The sequence below is a fragment of the Amblyomma maculatum genome, chromosome 2 (genome assembly GCF_055883805.1).
Source record: "Amblyomma maculatum isolate TAMU_Amacu chromosome 2, ASM5588380v1, whole genome shotgun sequence".
NCBI classification, from domain to species: Eukaryota; Metazoa; Arthropoda; class Arachnida; order Ixodida; family Ixodidae; genus Amblyomma; species Amblyomma maculatum.
In genome coordinates this window covers 60,679,655-60,697,774 of record NC_139345.1, presented here as the reverse complement: position 1 = coordinate 60,697,774, position 18,120 = coordinate 60,679,655, and the positions used below count along the sequence as shown (strand labels likewise).

The 18,120-nt window shown below is 51.2% G+C and overlaps 2 protein-coding genes across 4 annotated transcripts in view; both read right to left on the bottom strand.

The window, feature by feature from the left end:
- The window catches only part of Sema1a (semaphorin 1a), a 131,468-nt gene that overhangs the window by 34,530 nt on the left and 78,818 nt on the right, over nucleotides 1–18,120 (bottom strand). The gene's annotated exons all lie outside the window — the stretch shown is intronic.
- On the bottom strand, nucleotides 1,607–5,016 carry LOC146198775 (uncharacterized). Its single transcript, XM_084594260.1, has 3 exons — nucleotides 4,633–5,016; nucleotides 3,747–3,903; nucleotides 1,607–2,526 (listed from the first exon to the last, which is right to left on the bottom strand). The coding sequence occupies exons 1-3, from the start codon at nucleotides 4,793–4,795 to the stop codon at nucleotides 2,019–2,021; spliced, it is 828 nt and encodes a 275-aa protein (XP_084450386.1). The 5' UTR covers nucleotides 4,796–5,016; the 3' UTR covers nucleotides 1,607–2,018.

Genomic DNA, 18,120 nt, shown 5'->3' with positions numbered 1-18,120 from the left:
TTTAACATCGTACCTGTGCAGATGGCTGTTGGCGAAATTAGTTTGCTTTTTGCCGACAGAAAGCTGCAGTACGTAGCGTGTATAGTGGTGGTTTTCTAGTTACAGCCATGCGCATATTTTAAAAACAGTGTCGCGCGCTCCGAAGCCCGTATCGAGTACATATTTGGAGTATTCGGGGGCGCAATATGCTAAATATAGCAAATTCACACTGCGTTTTTGCGTTCTAAAGGGGTTATGTACAGCATTCTGATTTCACAAAGAGAACAAGTGCGCAAATAATAAACAAAGGTTTTTGCAGAGATCGACTTTTTTTTTTTTTTTTTTTTTTCAGAAGTGAACATTACTTTTTACCATGAATGCCTCCAGCTCACATCGTAGTCCATGAATAATAATTGGCGCCCCTTACAATCTACAGAGCAGCTGTGAACAGCTGTTTACATGCAGTGTTTTTAACAGAATGCAGTAAGCACATATATGTTGTCTTTTTATATTAAAGGTTCTTGGCAAGTGGAAACAGCTACCAGTCCCTGGCATACAGCTTCAGGGTTGGGAAGTCGACCATATCACAACTGGTTCCTGAAGTGTGCATCGCTATATGGAAGGTGCTCAAACCAAGGGTGCTGAGGCAGCCAGATCATAGACAACTTAAGGCTATTGCCGATGAATTTATGTGGAAGTGGAATTTTCCAAACTGTGTTGGTGCTATCGATGGCAAGCATATTCATTTGGATGCACCGCCAAATTCTGGCTCCATGTATTTCAATTACAAGCGCAGCTTTAGCATCAACCTCATGGCATCCTGCGATGCTGGCTACAGATTCACAAGCGTTTACATAGGGGCATTTGGCAGCGAAAGCGACGGTGGTGTTTTTTCAGCGTGCGGGCTTGGTGAAATCGTTGAAAGCGCGCCCCAAACGTTCCCATCCCCCGTCGCTTTGTCCAATAATGGCCCTGAGCTCCCGTTTGTAATGGTAGCAGACGACGCATTTCCCTTAAAACACAACCTAATGAAGCCGTACCCTGGTGTCCAACCACCAAACACACCAAAAAGGGTGTACAACTACAGGCTTTCGCGAGCACGGCGGTGCAGAGAAAATGCTTTCGGAATTTTGTGTGCACGATGGAGAGTGCTCCGGAACCGCATGAGTCTGCTGCCGAAGATTGCGGTTGCAGTTTCAGCTGCTTGCTGTTGCCTGCACAATTACCTGATGCAGGAAGGGAGGCTGCCAGGTGGCTACTGTCCACCGCAGTTTGGAGATACTACAAACAGTGCAGGTGCAGTCATGCCAGGAGAATGGAGAAACGGCACTGAACCCCTGCCACAAATACCTAGACAAGGCTCTAATGCTTATTCTAAGAAAGCGTCTGAAGTGAGAGACTTCTTTGCTGCTTATTTTCATGGTGAGGGTTCCGTGAGCTGGCAATGGGTTTAAATGCAAGTTGAGCTGCTTTTTTTTTTCTGTGGCATCCTGTTCAGCGACATATGTCTTGACAACATCGTGATTTGCCTTAATTGTGCGCTGTACTTTTGCTGTGACTGTATTGCATAAGTGATAATGTATCACTAATAATGAAATAAATGTTTTGCGAACACAACGTCGTTTTGATAATGTTTATTTCGTTCGGAAAGGGCTTTTGCACTGCATAAATATTTTGTTACAAGACTGTTCGGTCATGTAGGTGCATAATAATAAACAGAAAATTTTTACTTCATTTTCTCGATCTTAAGGACCCGAGGGCATTGTGTACAGATCGAGAGGTAGAGTTAACATATGGAACATTTCTGGGATATGCTAGGAAAAAAGAGCAAAATACAGCACAAACAAGCAATGGAAAAATGAGCAAAATTACGGCGCGATGCAAAAATAAATCAAGTGAGATAATAGCAAATAAGATATAACAACATGTAAGGCAGAAAATAAAGCATAAGTTATAGTTAGTTGAAGGGGCACCAGGTGTTCGACAATCATCACACAGAACAAAAGAATGCATTCCAAAATTTTAGGGCTTCTACTCCTTTAAACATCTGTATCGTTAAGCTTGAATGCTTCCTCAACCAATAGTTTGTGGATTTTAAGTTTTAGGAGCTCTTTTCTACGCTCATCCACCTTACCGAGGAGGCCTTTCAAACTCAATAAGAAATGTTCGTCGTCATCTACTGACATGGCAGCTGTTTTTAGCTCATTTAGCCTATGGCGATTCGCTTGGAGCGTTGACAACATTAAATCGTCCAAGTCGCTCTTCTTTCTTTTTGTGCGCTTGTTTTTATCCGATGCAGCCGTCTCTCCTGAACAGGAAGGTACATTTGCTGCAGACCTATTATCTCCCTCATTGCTTGACTCTCTCGAAGCTTCTGGAAGGGGTGACACTTGCATAATATCCTCAGGAAGTGACATCTCCTCCTGAGTGCTATCAATGTAGAACGTGCGGCATAGACCTTCCACAGATGCAATTGAGTCATTGACTGGCTCAAGTGGCTGCTGAGTCAAAGGAACCGCAGCTGTAGGTTCGTCTCTTCTCGCCAGGCTGCGTACAGTAATGACAAAAACAAAAACACATTAGATGCCTATAGTCACACAAACTCAGGCATTATTAAAATTAGAGAGCAGTGCAATGCAAATCTGTATCACATGGGGCTGTCTTTAAACTTCCCATTAACATTGACAAGCCAATGTGCCCAATTGTACAGGCTGGCTTTAGCTTGTAAATATTCCACTCCTGGACGCTCTTTGTTAGAGTACAACTGAGCATAAAGGCTAGAAATTTTCTCTTCAGTGAATTAGGCTCCGATGAAAAACAAATTCTCCAGCACTACTTGTGACGGTACACATTTTTTTTTCTAAAAAAAAAAAAATCTAATGTAAACTACAACAGAGCAAGAAATCAGAAATGTGAACGAATTCGGTTCAAGCGCATGCCTGTCCACCGCAGGCAGTGTGACAGTGGCCTTGTACGCCAGCTTCCGTCCTCACGCTTCCCCAGTACTCTGCCGGCAAACGTTTGATGCTGCCGCCCACAAGAGTTCCCCAACATTCGGTCAAAGAAGCAAGGCGGTGCGTGACGCCCGCGGGTGTTTCCATCTGGCCCATAGCGGGGTGTCTTTTTGTTTCGGGGCGAAGGTCCTATCTCAGTCGGTACATCCTTTTATTTTTTTTTTTTCGACAATCCCCGTTCGCACGTACTTCTGGCGCGCGGTCCTTCAGCAGCGCTTCCCACGAGATCCACTTTACGAATGTCGGAAAGGGATCTTCGAGACGTTTCGGTGCGGCGACTAAAAAGGTCGTGCAGCTGTATCTAAACAATGAGTCGGGGTGCGCAATAGACACAAACGTTCGCGAAACGCGTCCCATTAACTCCCCCCCTTCGGCAGATGCTGTTTACTTTTCGTCTTTTACGGCGGTCTTCTTTCAAACACCAGTGGGTCCACGCCAGCTCGGTTCTGCGGCCCGACCACAACCTTGCTAAGCATCGGCCTTTTGCTGCAGGGCAATACTGTTCCCTCACTTGTTGTCAACGAAGACGTCCTACAAACGCCTGGACGCCTCCGGTCGCAAAGCACTAAAGAATCTAAAACCAAAAAGGAACAGCGGGAGCATGCTTTCCTCCTGCGCAACAGCCCGGCGTAACTGCTTGCATTTCTTCGTCAAAATATTGCCGCTGCAGCTGCTTCTAAAATTATCAACCCATGCTTAGCAGCAAAATTCCACAGCTACTGACCAGCAATAAAGCAAATAATTCGCTTTTACCTTCGGCGTTGTATAGCGTCAACCAGGAACATAAGGTTTGGCATAAGGACCCATGCTTTCTCCACGTCCGCTGCGCCACTTCCAGACTTTACATACACCTTTCGTAGTCGAAGGAACTTCTGTCGCAGATAGTTCCAGCGGTGCTGTAACACTGCCGCTGCATTGAGCATAGAAAAAGAACGTGTTTATACAATGCAAACAACACATTGCAAACGGCGCACGCTGTAAGGAAGCTGGCTGCTGCCGTATTTCTAGCCGAGCATAATGTTTATGTACACCGACGTAGAAGTGAGCTATATGAACGTTTATTATGGCCTGCCAGTCTGAGTTCGGCAGGGTGGCAACAGAATCAAAAAGGGTAATGGCTTATTATGTGCGACGAAGTGATGGCATAGTCGGTCCTCATGCAGACACTCCTGCCGACTCATACTGCGAACCGTTCCCATAGACAGCCTTGAATGTTTCGGTTTACGGTTCAACTCCACACCGATGGTTGTCACATGCAGCGAATAGCACTTCTGTGCTAGATTTCGTGCTGATTTAAACTATAAATCACTGACGCACTCGTGAGAGATTTCCAAGCCCACCTCTGCACCAGAAATCGCCGCTTCACATTGTGTTAGCGACACAGCACCAACAACGCCCGAAAAACACCTTGACAGGATCCTTATCCTACCACATAAAAGCATTATTGCAAACATGTCGGTAATTAATGTTACGCAGGTATATCTGACGGGTTGCGAAAATGCACTGAAACAAATTAAACGGACAGCGCATTACCGCAAACATTATCAACACTCGCACTGCGCCATAACTTCAATTTTCTAGACGAGAGGGAGCATTTGATTGCAGTTTGTCCGCAAATGAAAAATTGAAAATCACTTACTGGTTTGATTCAATGCACTGGATATTTGCAGCCAGGCATCATTTTGTAGTTGCTTGTCACGGTGTGACTTCAGCCGCTGATCATAAAGAACCGGCCTCTGCCGTACTTCTTCGATGAGCAGCTCATCATTGCACAATGAAAACACTCCTCCTGTACTGCACATTGTAAACACAACACGAACACTGGCGAGCCGAAACAATCTAGCAGTGTCGGAACTATCAGAACGTCGAGTGGTGTCGTCTGCTATCCGCCAGCGCGCGAAGTCTGGGAGGACCGGAAGCCCAGAGACCGGAAAGGGAAAACCGAAACGGCTATGCTCATTGGTCACGTCGTAACAGACGCATCTCTACTAGTCGTAAAAGTCGCGGGTCCTCCGACATTTACGACCACGCCGGCTGCGTACGTTGCGCATTTTACGCTCAATACGACAGCAGTCTGAACAGACACGTTACGTTTTTTGCGCTTACGCTTACGATTCTTACGAATGATACGTGCGTTGCGCACGTAGTCTGAACGCGGCTTTACGCCCACGCTTGCTGCGTACGTTGCGCATTTTACGCTCAATACGACAGCAGTCTGAACAGACACGTTACGTTTTTTGTGCTTACGCTTACGATCCTTACGAACGATACGTGCGTTGCGCACGTAGTCTGAACGCGGCTTAAGCCTTTTAACGAGGCTTGTTGACCGTATCTAGTGTTCGAAACCTCGCAGGTGACGAGATCTCGTTGTACAAACTTGGGTATTCCAGCAGTACTTCCAGGATCCCCGCTACAGGGATCATAAGGAACCCCGCAGACTACATTTTTGACAGACTATGCACAGGGTCTCCGTTTGATTCCTAACACGAACAATGTCTAAAGGTTAATGAGCAGCACACTAGTCTACAGCACTTCAGAATAAAGAAAGCGAAACCTTGACTTGACTCCACTGCTCCATTAATCCTGCATGTCTGCGCGCCTTCGCACGGGTCACAGCATTGTCTTCACAATCGATCACCTGCTCGAAAACTTCGCCTCCTCTGTCGCGACAGGGAGGCCGGGCGGCGTTTCGGCGCTACTGTATACTCATCAGCACGTGCTGCTTTAGCTGCAGCAATGCTGGTTGTTGAGGTACACCGTCTCGTGCATTCGTTAAGCAAACGAGCTGCAGACATGGATGACAATGCGCAGTGACATCAAAGGGGAAGGGAGAAAGAACAGTAGGAGCTCCTAGAATTATTAACTGTCCCTAGCCTCCACGAGGAGCACGATCCGAAGGCCGACGTCATCTTGGGCGCCCAGGCTGCTCTGGTTCCGAAGCCCTGCAACGCGAGCCTTCGTCACTGCTGTGCCCTGGGGGAATCGTCCGTCTTCCCGCCCGCATTCCCGGGTTTCCTCTTCCTTGTGCCCTCTCTCCTCCTCCGGACCCGCAGCTCCTTCCCCGCAGATACACTGCGGCTTCGGGCAAGACAGCGGGGACGTGAGGGAGCGCCGGTCGATCGCCGCCCGCCCGGAATGTCCACCTCGAGGCGTCGTCGTCCTCCTCGGGAAGCAAAAGGGAGGCTATCCCTCGAAACGCTTCGGATCAGTGACAGCGCCGGCGCGGCCAATTTCCGGGAAGCGAGCACAGCTGCGCGCGTCGCCTTTCACACTTGGGTAGGGCCGCCGTCGCGCGCACTCGTCCCCGCCGAATAAGAAAAGCGACGGGAAATTTTCCTCCTCCATCTTCCGTTCCTGGCGCGTAACGAGACACGTACGTTGCATGGACTTACTTCGAAACAGGAACTTACTTGCCAAAAAAATGTTTGTTGTGCTCAGGGTCCGGAGGTGGCAAGGCAAGGAAGGAAAGTTACAGGACAGCTCGAAGTCGTGAATTTGACGATGCGTGTATTTCGGACGTCGGCAGGGACAGTTTCAGGATCGACATTTTTGATTCTGCCCAGTCTCCGGAAAAAACACCGCTCCCGCTGTCCGTGGGACCGAACTCCGTCCAGAGAGTCCTTAATTTCCTCACAGTGTTCCCGTGATGTCGCCACGTTTCAGGCTGGACTGGCCTGCATGTCCAGCAGCAGCAGCAGCTGCGCTGTATACCTGTCCGTCCTAAGTATTTCAATCATCAGGTGTTGTCGCTCCTTCGAGCACGCGATAATGGAAAGCTGTCACGGCGTCACTGGCCCATGGCCGTGCGCGCGCAGTCGCCGAGGACCCCGTGCTTGAGCTTGGACATCGGCGGCCAGATGCCGAGTGTTCCCTCTGTCGAGCGCAAGCCGCGAATTCATTTAGGAAACAGAGACCGCACGAAGACCATTAGCGGGAGGCGCAATCTGTGTCCCGAGTGCCGTGGCCGCCCCTATCAGCAGTCGCAATTAGCCTCGCGGTCGTAATTGCCACCACGGCACGGCCATCGAGAGTCGTCGGCGGCCCCGTACAGTATGTGTGCGGCGCCACACCATCACAGCCCGTGCGCGCTCTAGTGGCACGCACGTCGCAACCCCCTGATGCGCGAAAGTGCGTGTGTGTACAGACGGAAACAACACGCACGCGCGCGTACACGGACCGCGAAAAGCGACGACGGCACAGCGGCCGCCGCTTCATTACCATAATCTTTGTTTCGCCCTTGTACCCTGTCTCGTTTTCTTTTTCTTTCCTTCCTTTGCACTCTCGAAATTTCCGGCCCTCGCTGTGCCTTTTCTCTACCCTTGTCTTGAACACGCCGGCACGCACGCACGGCCCGCGAGAGACAATATACTCAGTGACAGCTGGTCGTCGGCTTGTTCATTAGCGAAGCGGCATTAGGCTCAACTTTCCGCACGCGCGCCTGATGCAAGGTTTATACAAAGTGTAAAGGCAGAATTCGGAAACACCAAGCCGCATTGAAGGCAGAAAAAAGCGCCGTCGTAATTTTAAACCAACATTTGACGATTATAATTATTATCGTTGCAAACGCCGCTTTAAACGAAATTGAGTGAAGGGAAAGGATAGATCAGGGATGTACCCTCTTCCATATTCCTCCAATTAACCCGGTTCTGTGTTAACTGCATCCACATGACCCCTAAGAACTTCTTAACCTCATCCGCCCACCTAACTTTCTGCCGCACCCTGCTGTGCTTTCCTTCCCTTCGAATCAAATTCGTTACCCTAAGCGACCATCGGTTATCTTCTCTTCGCACTATATGCCCTGCCCATTTCTTCTTGATATATCTTAGGAGGTCATTAACTTCAGTTATTTCTCTGACCCACTCTGCACGCTTCCTATCTCTTAATGTTACCCTACCATTTTTCTTTCCACAGCCCCCTGCGTTGTCCTCAACTTACGTAGAACCCTTTTCGTTAGCCTCCAAGTTTCAGCCCCATAAGGCAAGATGCAACTGTTGTATACTTTCCTTTTTAGCAATACCGGTAAGCTGCTAGTCATAATGTGCGAGTACTTGCCAAATGATCGTAATCTTATTCTCCAGGTTATCTCCCTTGCATGGTCCGGATCTGAGGTTACTACCTGTCCTAAGTAAACATATTCGCCTACCACTTCCAGTGCTGACGAGATTATAGTGCTGGAATGGGCCAAGCTATACGTCAAAGGCAAATGAACGTTTCGCATAAACGCGCACAGAAAAACCCTCTCCTGTCGCAACCAGTTTACGTGCGAGACTTTACGCTGTCTCACAAGACAACCTGCCAGCTCCCACGCATAGCTATATATATATATATATATATATATATATATATATATATATATATATATATATATATATATATATATATATATATATATATATATAGCTATATATATATAATGAAGGCGACACACACGGCGGTCGCCCCGTATGTTCGAATGTCGTTGCCTAAGAGGCCGCCCCTCGACTGCGCAAGATCATACCGCGCGCTGCATAGCTAGCCGCCCGTCACGCCGCTACTCGCACCCACCACGCCCTGCGATGGCGCCGCGCAGCTGAGCGTGAACGATCGAATGATAAAAACGAAAAGCAAAAATGCAGAGGCAATAAATAAAATCTCGCGGAGTTAAAAACGAAGCGCGGATGAGAAATGTGTGTCATGCGACAACAGCAGCAGCACATGTCCCCACCGAGACTACAGCACCGCCCGATGCTCGCAGCCCCTGCTGCAGGGGACAAAGTGGAAGTGGGGGAGTAGCGGGCTTCGCTCGAGGGAGCGTGTGGCAACAGCGCTCGCGCCCTTGAAGAAAGAAGGCGCGGTGGAGGCTGCTCGAGCCGCGCGCCTACGGTATGCATGCATGCATGCATTCGGGAAAAAGAAGTATATGGCGCAAACGACGCCTACCGAGGTATAATAACGCACATCGCGTCGAGCGAGGTGCCAAGTCCTTCTTCGGCGCTGCCTCTGGCGGTTTCTTCCGAGCGGCACGCGCCGCGGATTCCTGGAAGCAGTTTTCGCCGCCGCGCTCGAAATCGGCCCCGCGTAAAATGAAACATGACCGCCATGTCGAGTGATGGATGGCGAAAGCCCGCTCGAACGCGCTGGGGCGGAAGACATCCATGTCACGGACGCACACCGCTGTTGCGGAAGTAAGCAGTGCTGACACGCAGCCCACTTGAAGAGCTTCTCCATGCGCTGAAGATGAGCACGGATGTATATTAATGCGATACTGGCTGCTTTTTTTTTTTTTTTTTCCTGCGCGCTTGGCGATCGTGAAGTAACGGAACGCGCAGCACTGCTCGTATCCTCCGTGATTCTAGTACGACGCGTCGAAGGCCGGTCCGTGGGGCCGTTATTTCGGGCGCGAGATATACCAGAGTCCCTCAACGACAGCGATAGCAAACCCAAATGCTCTCCGGTCTAGCGATCGACTTCACGAAAGGTCATATAGCGCACGAGATTTGGACATGGCTTCATGAAAGCCAGTAGTGCAACATATGTGCACAGAGCGCACCCTTCCAGAAAAGAAAACCCACCTCTCCCAGATCCTGAAGTCTGCCCTGGTACAAATTATCGACCCGACAACTGTTCTTCGCGTGTGCTCTGCAAAGTCGGTGATGGCCGGACGGAGTCGTTGCCTGGACGAAACAATGCATGCATAGTCGGTGACAGTACGCCGGGTCCAATTTGCGCTGAGCAAACTGGGAGAAACCGGAGGGGCACTGATTCCGACTCCCGCTTTTCGAAACAGGACGACGATTGCAATATATGCCGGAGGAACGAATGATGCCGAGGTGCGAAGCAGAGGCACACACAGCGCTTCGCGATCGAGGACCCGAATTCCCGAACAGCACCCGCGGGGTTTTCCCCTGCGCTCCCTCTCCGCCGAGCAGCAAACCCCAGCCGTACACACGCTTTGATCGATCCCGCACAAGGCAAGGTTGCTGACCCTGCCCGCGCGCCGGCAGAAAAGTAGGTACACACCGCCGTCCCCCGCCCACACGCGTCAGCTTGCATAGCGCGGTCGGGGTGACGGAGGAACGCACGAGGGGTTAGCCCAAGCTGCGCAGCGACGGAGAGCCCCGCGGGAACCATCGACGAGTGGGAGGACCGCACGCGGTGGCAAACAATGCAAGAAACGGCACAAGCGAAGCCGCGCAATCGAAAGCTCAAGCGACGATGACGAAGAAGGCACAAGCCCGTCGCCCCTACCAGCACCGCGACGATGATCAGCGAGGGAAGCAGAGCGAGGGGGATGCGAAGAGAAATCATCCAGGCATGCGGTCGTCACGTCACACGAGTGGAGCCCGCCGCCGCTTCGACTCGTGTTCATCACGCTGTCAGCGCCGTAATCGGCGTTTTGTCGGCGCCGCGCCGACAAAGAGGGACGGGTGTACGTACAGCCGAAGCCGCCGGCGTCGTCACGAAGACATGCCAGCCCTCCACCACCAATGTTCAGCAGCGGGGGCAACACTAGCCGCCTGTCTTTTGTTACTCCCGCTCAAGGAACGGGCTCGGAACGCGTGCATCTCTCCTCAAACCGCCTCTCCCTTCCCCGCGAGGAAAGACAGAGCGCCCAAGGAGCGGCAGCTCTAGCCTCGTATGAACTACCACCTCCGATGCTCTCTCAAAGGGGACAATCGCGTTCTCTCGGGGGGAGCGCAACAACCAGTGCGCGCTTATTGTTAAAAGGCAGACACCGAACAGCCGCTTATTACGGAGGGGTCAACGCACGTGCGTCGGCCATAAATTGCTGCCCAAGTCCTCTCCTGGCGCCATTGAGAAAAAAAAAAAAGCGAAATGGTAAGGAAAAGCAAATGCGTGCTTCCTCTGTAAGGACGCCACTCAGTTACGCAACTTAACTCGCCTTGGAGAGCCCAAGGTTCAGCCAACGTCCGCGAGTCAATGGGCTCAAATTGACACCGCTCACGCAGAGCCGTATTCTGTGCTCCCTCTTTCCTTCGGGAACGCAAACCAGTCGTGCTCTGCGCGAAGTTCTTTGGCCTACGGTATTTGAGGGAAATTCAGCGGTATAAACTGAAGGTTGTACAGGCCTATGCACCTACATGTAGTTATGATGACCAGGCAGTTGAAAGCTTCTATGAAGATGTAGAATCGGCAATGCGAAAAGTAAAGACGCAGTATACTGTACTAATGGGCGACTTCAATGCCAAGGTAGGGAAAAAACAGGCAGGAGACAAGGCAGTAGGTGACTATGGCATTGGCTCTAGGAATAGCAGGGGGGAGTTACTAGTTGAGTTTGCAGAGCGCAATAACTTACGAATCATGAATACCTTCTTCAGCAAACGGAAGAACCGGAAATGGACATGGAAAAGTCCTAACGGAGAGGCTAAAAATGAAATTGACTTCATAATGTGTTCAAGCCCCACCATTGTGCAGGATGTAGAGGTAATCGGGAAAGTGCGATGCAGTGACCACAGGATGGTGAGGTCCCGAATTAGCCTAAATCTGAAAAAGGAACGCAATAGATTGGTAAGAAAGAAACCCATCAACGAATTAGCGGTGAGGGGGAGGGCAGAAGAGTTCAGGATCTCGCTACAGAATAGGTATTCAGCTCTAACTGAGGATGGCGACATTACCCTAGAGGCAAGGAACAATAATTTCAGAGATATCATTACTGAGTGCGCGGTAGAAGTAGGCGGTAGGATAGTTAGAGAGGATACCGGTAAGCTGTCTAAGGAGACGAAAGATTTGATTAAGAAACGGCAGAGTATGAAAGCTTCCAATCCAACAGACCAGATCGAATTGGCCGAGATATCAAAGCTAATCAGTAAGCGCAAGGTGGCCGATATAAGGAAGTATAACATGGAGAAAATTGAGCGTGCCGTAAAGAACGGGGGAAGCCTTAAAGCGGTAAAGAAGAAATTGGGCATAGGCAAAAACCAGATGTATGCGATAAGGGACAAGGCGGGCAACGTCATCACTAATATGGACAAGATAGTCAAAGTAGCCGAGGAGTTCTATACAGATCTCTACAGTAGCCAGAGTAGTCAGGACCGTAATGAGATTGGCGGTAGGGAAAAACAGTCAGACGTTCCACCAGTGACGAAGGACGAGGTCAAGAAAGCACTAGAAACTGTGAAAAGGGGGAAATCAGCTGGAGAGGATCAGATAACTACAGATTTGCTGAAGGACGCGGGGGATATCGTGCTAGAAAAGCTGGCCACCCTGTATACGCAGTGCCTGGTGTCATCGACGGTACCGGAAGCATGGAAGAATGCAAACATTATCCTCATTCACAAGAAAGGGGACTCTAAGGACCTTAAAAATTACAGACCAATCAGCTTACTGTCTGTTACGTATAAGGTATTTACTAAGGTAATCGCTAATAGAATCAGGACAACCTTAGACTGCAATCAAGCAAAGGATCAAGCAGGCTTTCGGAAACGGTACTCTACTATCGATCACATCCATACCATCAATCAGGTGACAGAAAAATGCTCGGAATATAACCAGCCCTTATACATAGCATTCATTGATTACGAAAAAGCATTTGACTCAGTTGAAACCTCGGCGGTGATGCAGGCATTGCGAAATCAGGGGGTAGACGAGCCGTACGTGAAAGTGCTGGAAGATATATACAGTGGCTGCACAGCAACCATAGTTCTACATAAAGAAAGCAACAAAATTCCCATAAAGAAAGGTGTTAGGCAAGGAGACACAATCTCCCCAGTACTATTCACAGCTTGTTTAGAGGAAGTATTCAGAGACTTGGAATGGGAGCAGTTAGGGATAAGGGTAGATGGAGAATACCTCAGTAATCTGCGATTTGCTGATGACATTGCCTTGCTAAGCAACTCGGGGGATGAACTGCAAATAATGATTGATGACCTAGACAGTAAAAGTAGAAAGGTAGGCTTGAAAATCAATATGCAGAAGACTAAGGTAATGTTCAACAGCCTCGGGAAGGAACAGCAGTTTACATTAGGTAGCGAAATACTGGAAGTAGTAGGCGAATATGTCTACTTAGGACAGGTAGTAACCGCAGATCCGGACCATGAAAGGGAAATAACAAGAAGAATAAGATTGGGATGGAGCGCATTTGGCAAGCACTCGCAGATTATGACTAGCAGCTTACCGGTATCGCTCAAGAGGAAAGTATACAACAGTTGCATCTTGCCTGTACTCACCTATGGGGCGGAAACGTGGAGGCTAACCAAGAGAGTTCTACTTAAGTTGAGGACAACCCAGAGGGCTATTGAACGAAAAATGGTAGGGGTAACATTAAGAGATAGAAAGCGTGCAGAGTGGGTCAGAGAAATAACTCAAGTTACCGACATTCTAGTGGAAACTAAGAAGAAGAAATGGACATGGGCAGGACATGTAGTGCGAAGAGAGGATAACCGATGGTCGCTGAGGGTAACAAACTGGATTCCAAGGGAAGGAAAGCGTAGCAGGGGGCGGCAGAAAGTTAGGTGGGCGGATGAGATTAAGAAGTTCGCAGGGGTCAAGTGGATGCAGCTAGCACAGAACCGGGTTAAGTGGAGAAATATGGGAGAGGCCTTCGCCCTGCAGTGGGTATAATCAGGCTGATGATGATGATGATGATGATGATGATTTGAGGGAAGGGGGCCCGGGCATGTGCCAATACCCACCGAGGCTCATGAAATAACAGATGAACAGGCGAAGATCGCGTTTGTCTCGGGCCACGCATAACAAACGCCGAGCCAGCAACGATCCTTGTCCCCTTGCAGTCTCAATCGAAAGGCGGAGGGGCTGTCAAAACGACGCGGGACAAATGCGGCGCCTCAAGCGCAAGTCAAACTCGGGAGCCCAAGGGCGCGGATGCCTGAAAGCAAGCGTTGCCGAGCAGAGCGCACTGGCATGCCAAGGCCCTCCTTTCCGCGGGCCGCAGACAAACAGAAGGGCTATGACGCTGCCCACGATTCCTCCGAAATCAGGAGGGGAGTTTTCACAGTGTGTGTTTTCACATACCCTTACGCGGAGCCTACGCCGGATGACCTCGCCATCAGGGTGCCCGAAAGAGCGGATTTCCAAAGCCATGAGCGCGCGCTCACGCAAGCACGCACGCACAGACACGCGATGCGCTAAAAGAGGAGAGAGAGCTTTAATCGCGGCAGAAGTGCAAACAAGCGTTGGTGCAAACAGCGTCCGGGCTAAGGTCAACACACCATGTCCTCCTCTCCCATCGCCTTTCCTCGCCCTAGTGCCTCAAGCGACCGACAAACTCTGCGAGCGAGCACCAGCGATGAAGCGGCAAACCTGTCCCTGCGCCACCCTTCCCTCTTCTTCGCTCCTAGCCGAGATCAGCCCCATGGATGAGTGCCTCATCAGATCCTCAGTCGAGCCGAGGGACCGCCGGAAGAAGACCACACGGCAGGCAGGCGTAGGCAGATCGGAAACCAAGGCGCGCAGCACGCGTCCGGGCCGCCACCGTTGCCGACAGGTGTGGTAGTGGAGAAGGACGAGTACTGGCCTCTCCAGGGAAGATCAGCAGATGCACAAATTTACCTGCCCCCTTCCCCGCTTCGTCCACCACCCCGAGGCCCCAGATGCGCGGACGCAGCATCCCGTGGGAAAGAGGAAACGTGGTCCCGCCGCAAAATTAGAAGACTGGCCACGACATCGCCAGCCCGTTGAGGTCCCCTGCCTCCTCACTCTACATCATCGGCCTAACCCCCGCTGCGCCGTTTATTTCTTGCCTGCGCGCGCTTCCAAAGTGACGATGATGAAGCGGACGGAACTCTTGGTTCCCATCACCGGGGAATCGCGGCCGCTCTTGCCCATAGCGGCCCACCGCCACTACTATGATTAAGCGGCCCCCCACTCCACGGGCACCGCCGCAGAGCGCACACTAGAAACGCACGGCACGGCCACACGACGACACGCTCGGCCAACCGCTCAGGGCGCGATACGCGACGGTGGCCTGCACGCGCGCATCGCGCCCGTAGGCGAGTGTGCATGCCTTGAGTGCGGGGCAGTGGTGCATTTTTTTTTTGTTCGGGCTCAAATGACCACAGAGACACGCCCTCGTAGACCAGCCCCTTTTCCCATTCTTAGCTTTTCTTGCCATGGTCGCAGCAGCGTCTCATCCGTTTCCTGCAACGTGGTGGCAGACCGTATATGAATAAAAGGGACGATGAAGCCAACCATACGCAGAAGAAAGATTGGTCCATATCGTGTTTCCCAAAACGTAAGTGGATATCTCGAGCTTGGAATTCCGTAAACTTGGGTACTCTAGATGAGCACACGCGACGAGGGAGGAAGGCCGTCCCATCGTACGCTTGCAGGCACAATAAAAAAAAAAAAAAAAAAAGATGGCTACCAGTGCTAGCACGCAAGAGACCCCCAGAACACCCCGACGAGTCGGTCGGTGCGAGAGATCGCAATTTTGGATAGGATGCCAGGGCAAGGACCAAGGATGCGTGGCAGAGGTCTTGTTCCCGGTGTGCGGTCCCATTTGTCGTCGTCGCTCGCGGAAAAGGCTCTGTTGCGACCGATCCCTATATAACCCGCGCCACCCGTGTAGGCCCACAAACGAACGTCACATTACGGAGCGAGGCTTCGTACACGCAGAGAGAGGATGGGTAGCGCGCTACCAACCGCCAAAGTAGCAGGTCACCGCTGAGTTCACTGAGAGCACGAAGAGAAGCAATCGCTCCAGGCTGCAACGAATAGCCTGCCGTCGCAGCGGTGGTCTCCGTGGCGGCGACGAAGGGAGGGGAGAAGAGGTCCTCGGGGCTCGCGGCGACCCCGACTAACCTGGTAACCCCGACCGCCGCGCGCCCGGTCGCCCACAGAGAAAGCGGCCAAGTGTGACGACGACGCGCCGCGAGGGCGCGCTATTCTCGAACGCGCTATCGGGGCCACTGGCAGACTCCGTAAATATATCGAGGAGGCCTCCTCCTCCTTCCAGCTGCATCGAAACAACATCGAAAGCTACAACAGCAGCACGACACAACGATGGTGCGCGCTCTCGAAGACGCCGTTCCGTGCATGACTTCGAGAAGAGGAAAAAGAAAGGCGGAGGACCGCACGCGCGGGTGGATTCCGAAGCAAGCATCGATCGTCCTCGAGACCCGGCCGTGGCACACATTGATCAATTCGACGCGCGAAAGATGAGGACGGCGATTCGGTAATGCATGCATGCAAGTCGCCCGCTCGGAGACACATCTTGCCGCAAAAGAAGGCTTCCAAGGTCGACAATGTAGGCGCGGCTGTCACTCGGCGCGCAAGCGAGCAGGCGCAAGAACAGCGGCAGCGGTGCCGCGGGGATTCGTAACCCCCAGCAGGAAAGGTGGCGCAATTGATATGGGCGTGCGCTGGTACGTTTGAGAACCGCGGTAGACGCGTACCTGAACTACGGGTGAAAAGCTGGGCTGGAATTCCCCCAAAGTAACCTCCCTCGCGTTCGCAACCGTCTTTTAACACCAATACGCGTTCCCTGTTTTGGCTTCAGTGAAAATCTGTACCGTGTCTCTCTGGTTTTTGCGGATAATCAACCACAGTCACTCGGAGTGGTGACTAGCAAGGCGCGCTAAGAAAATATCCCCGCAGCACCAGGTTCTCAGCCTCAGTTCAACAGCCTTCAAAATTTAGCAGCTTGCGTATAGAGTTTCTAAGTATGGAGCTATAGTATTATGATCCCAAAGAATCCGTTTATTTATACTTTTCTGAGCACAGAAGTCAGAGACGCAACCAAGTTCCGGAACTTTTTTCACCCCATTCTGAATGCCTGGATTTTTTGCAGGTCTAGATACGCCCGGGTTTCCCTTCCGGAGAGATGCTGTCGACAGCCCTCGGGCTCTGTATATCGTGCGGCTTGACTGGTGGTCGCCCTACAGAGCGGCGCTGGCACGAAGCCAGAACGTAATCAACTTTACCCGGAGAGACACGGACGACGCAACAAAAGGGGCGACACGATTACGACACAGCGTCCCAGTTTCCCGTGGAAGGGGGGGGGGGGGGGGGGGGGGCTGTACTACGACGACGCTGTGCGACTTCAAGCGGGGCTTCTCCTCTCGCGCTAGCTGAGCAAGGCCAAGCACGCGGGGGAAGCGCACACAGTGTTCGACTCTGTATAGTGGCTCCGCCAACGACCCGGGCGCAGCGGCGAAAATAAGCAGACGGCGGCCAGTAATAATCGCGTCACAGACGGCCGCGGATTTTCACAAGGAGTGTTTTTCTTCCCGCGGCGTGCGTGAGAGCGTTTGCTTATGCGCAGTGTACTCCGAAGCTGAGCCGCGAGCACATGTTAGTCGCCCAATGACAGACGAATGCCTTACGCAGAACAGAAATTGCGAGCAACCAATGACGGCATAGCAACAGGGAAGGAAGAGATGGAAATGGATCGGCCGCCGGCTCCTAAGAGCTGTTCCATCACAGCTCCCGCGGTACACGCGAAGCGATGCCGGCGTGTTATGACAACCTTTTAAAGCCGCAAAGGCACGCCATACCTAAACAATGGCAGTGACAAGACGAAAGGTCAAACGAAAAGCCAACCTAAGGTTCGCAGTCAGCCATCTGAAGTAAGAATTCACAATAGTAAATAAATTACCCTAGGAATTAATTGTGATCGTCATCTGAATCTCCATCAGCATGGAGGCTCAGATTACGATCACCACTCCTGCTATGTCTCAAAACCTGAGAAAGCAATATCTGTAAATAAATAGACATCTATCTGTTCAGACGCAGCTTTGAATACGGCCATGTCCAGCCGAACTGCGCTGGCCGCGGTGATCAAACGAGCTGCCTTGCGTGCTACCTCCACTAACTGCATTTTTTTCCTCCGTCGTCGCGGCCTTCCTTTCTTTTTCACACGGGCCGATTCCTTGCTGCATTTTCTATATGCATGCTCAAACATGTCAAAGATAACAATATTGATTCGCCGCCTCTAAAACTGCCCTACAGACGGGTCCTGCAACTTTTCAGCTACGCTCTATTTACGTCGGCGCCTTTGTCCTGACGACGGCCTGGGGACGCACACCCTGGTATTGCGGTGCGTGAAGTGAACGCGTGCAACAACGCAGCACGAAAACACGCTCTACATGTGTACAGAAGGAACAATCAAAAAGTAGATCCATCAAGGGGGGGAAAAAAAGCAAGGGAGCGAAGCTTAAGTATACATCGA

What these genes read in the sequence shown, in the direction of transcription:
- LOC146198775 (XM_084594260.1), bottom strand. Translation starts at nt 4,795, where the DNA reads ATGTGCAGTACAGGAGGAGTGTTTTCATTGTGCAATGATGAGCTGCTC. An exon ending in CAGTGCATTGAATCAAACCA is followed by an intron (nt 3,904 to 4,632) that starts GTAAGTGATTTT and finishes TGCTCAATGCAG; the next exon opens with CGGCAGTGTTACAGCACCGC. An exon ending in GACGCTATACAACGCCGAAG is followed by an intron (nt 2,527 to 3,746) that starts GTAAAAGCGAAT and finishes TACTGTACGCAG; the next exon opens with CCTGGCGAGAAGAGACGAAC.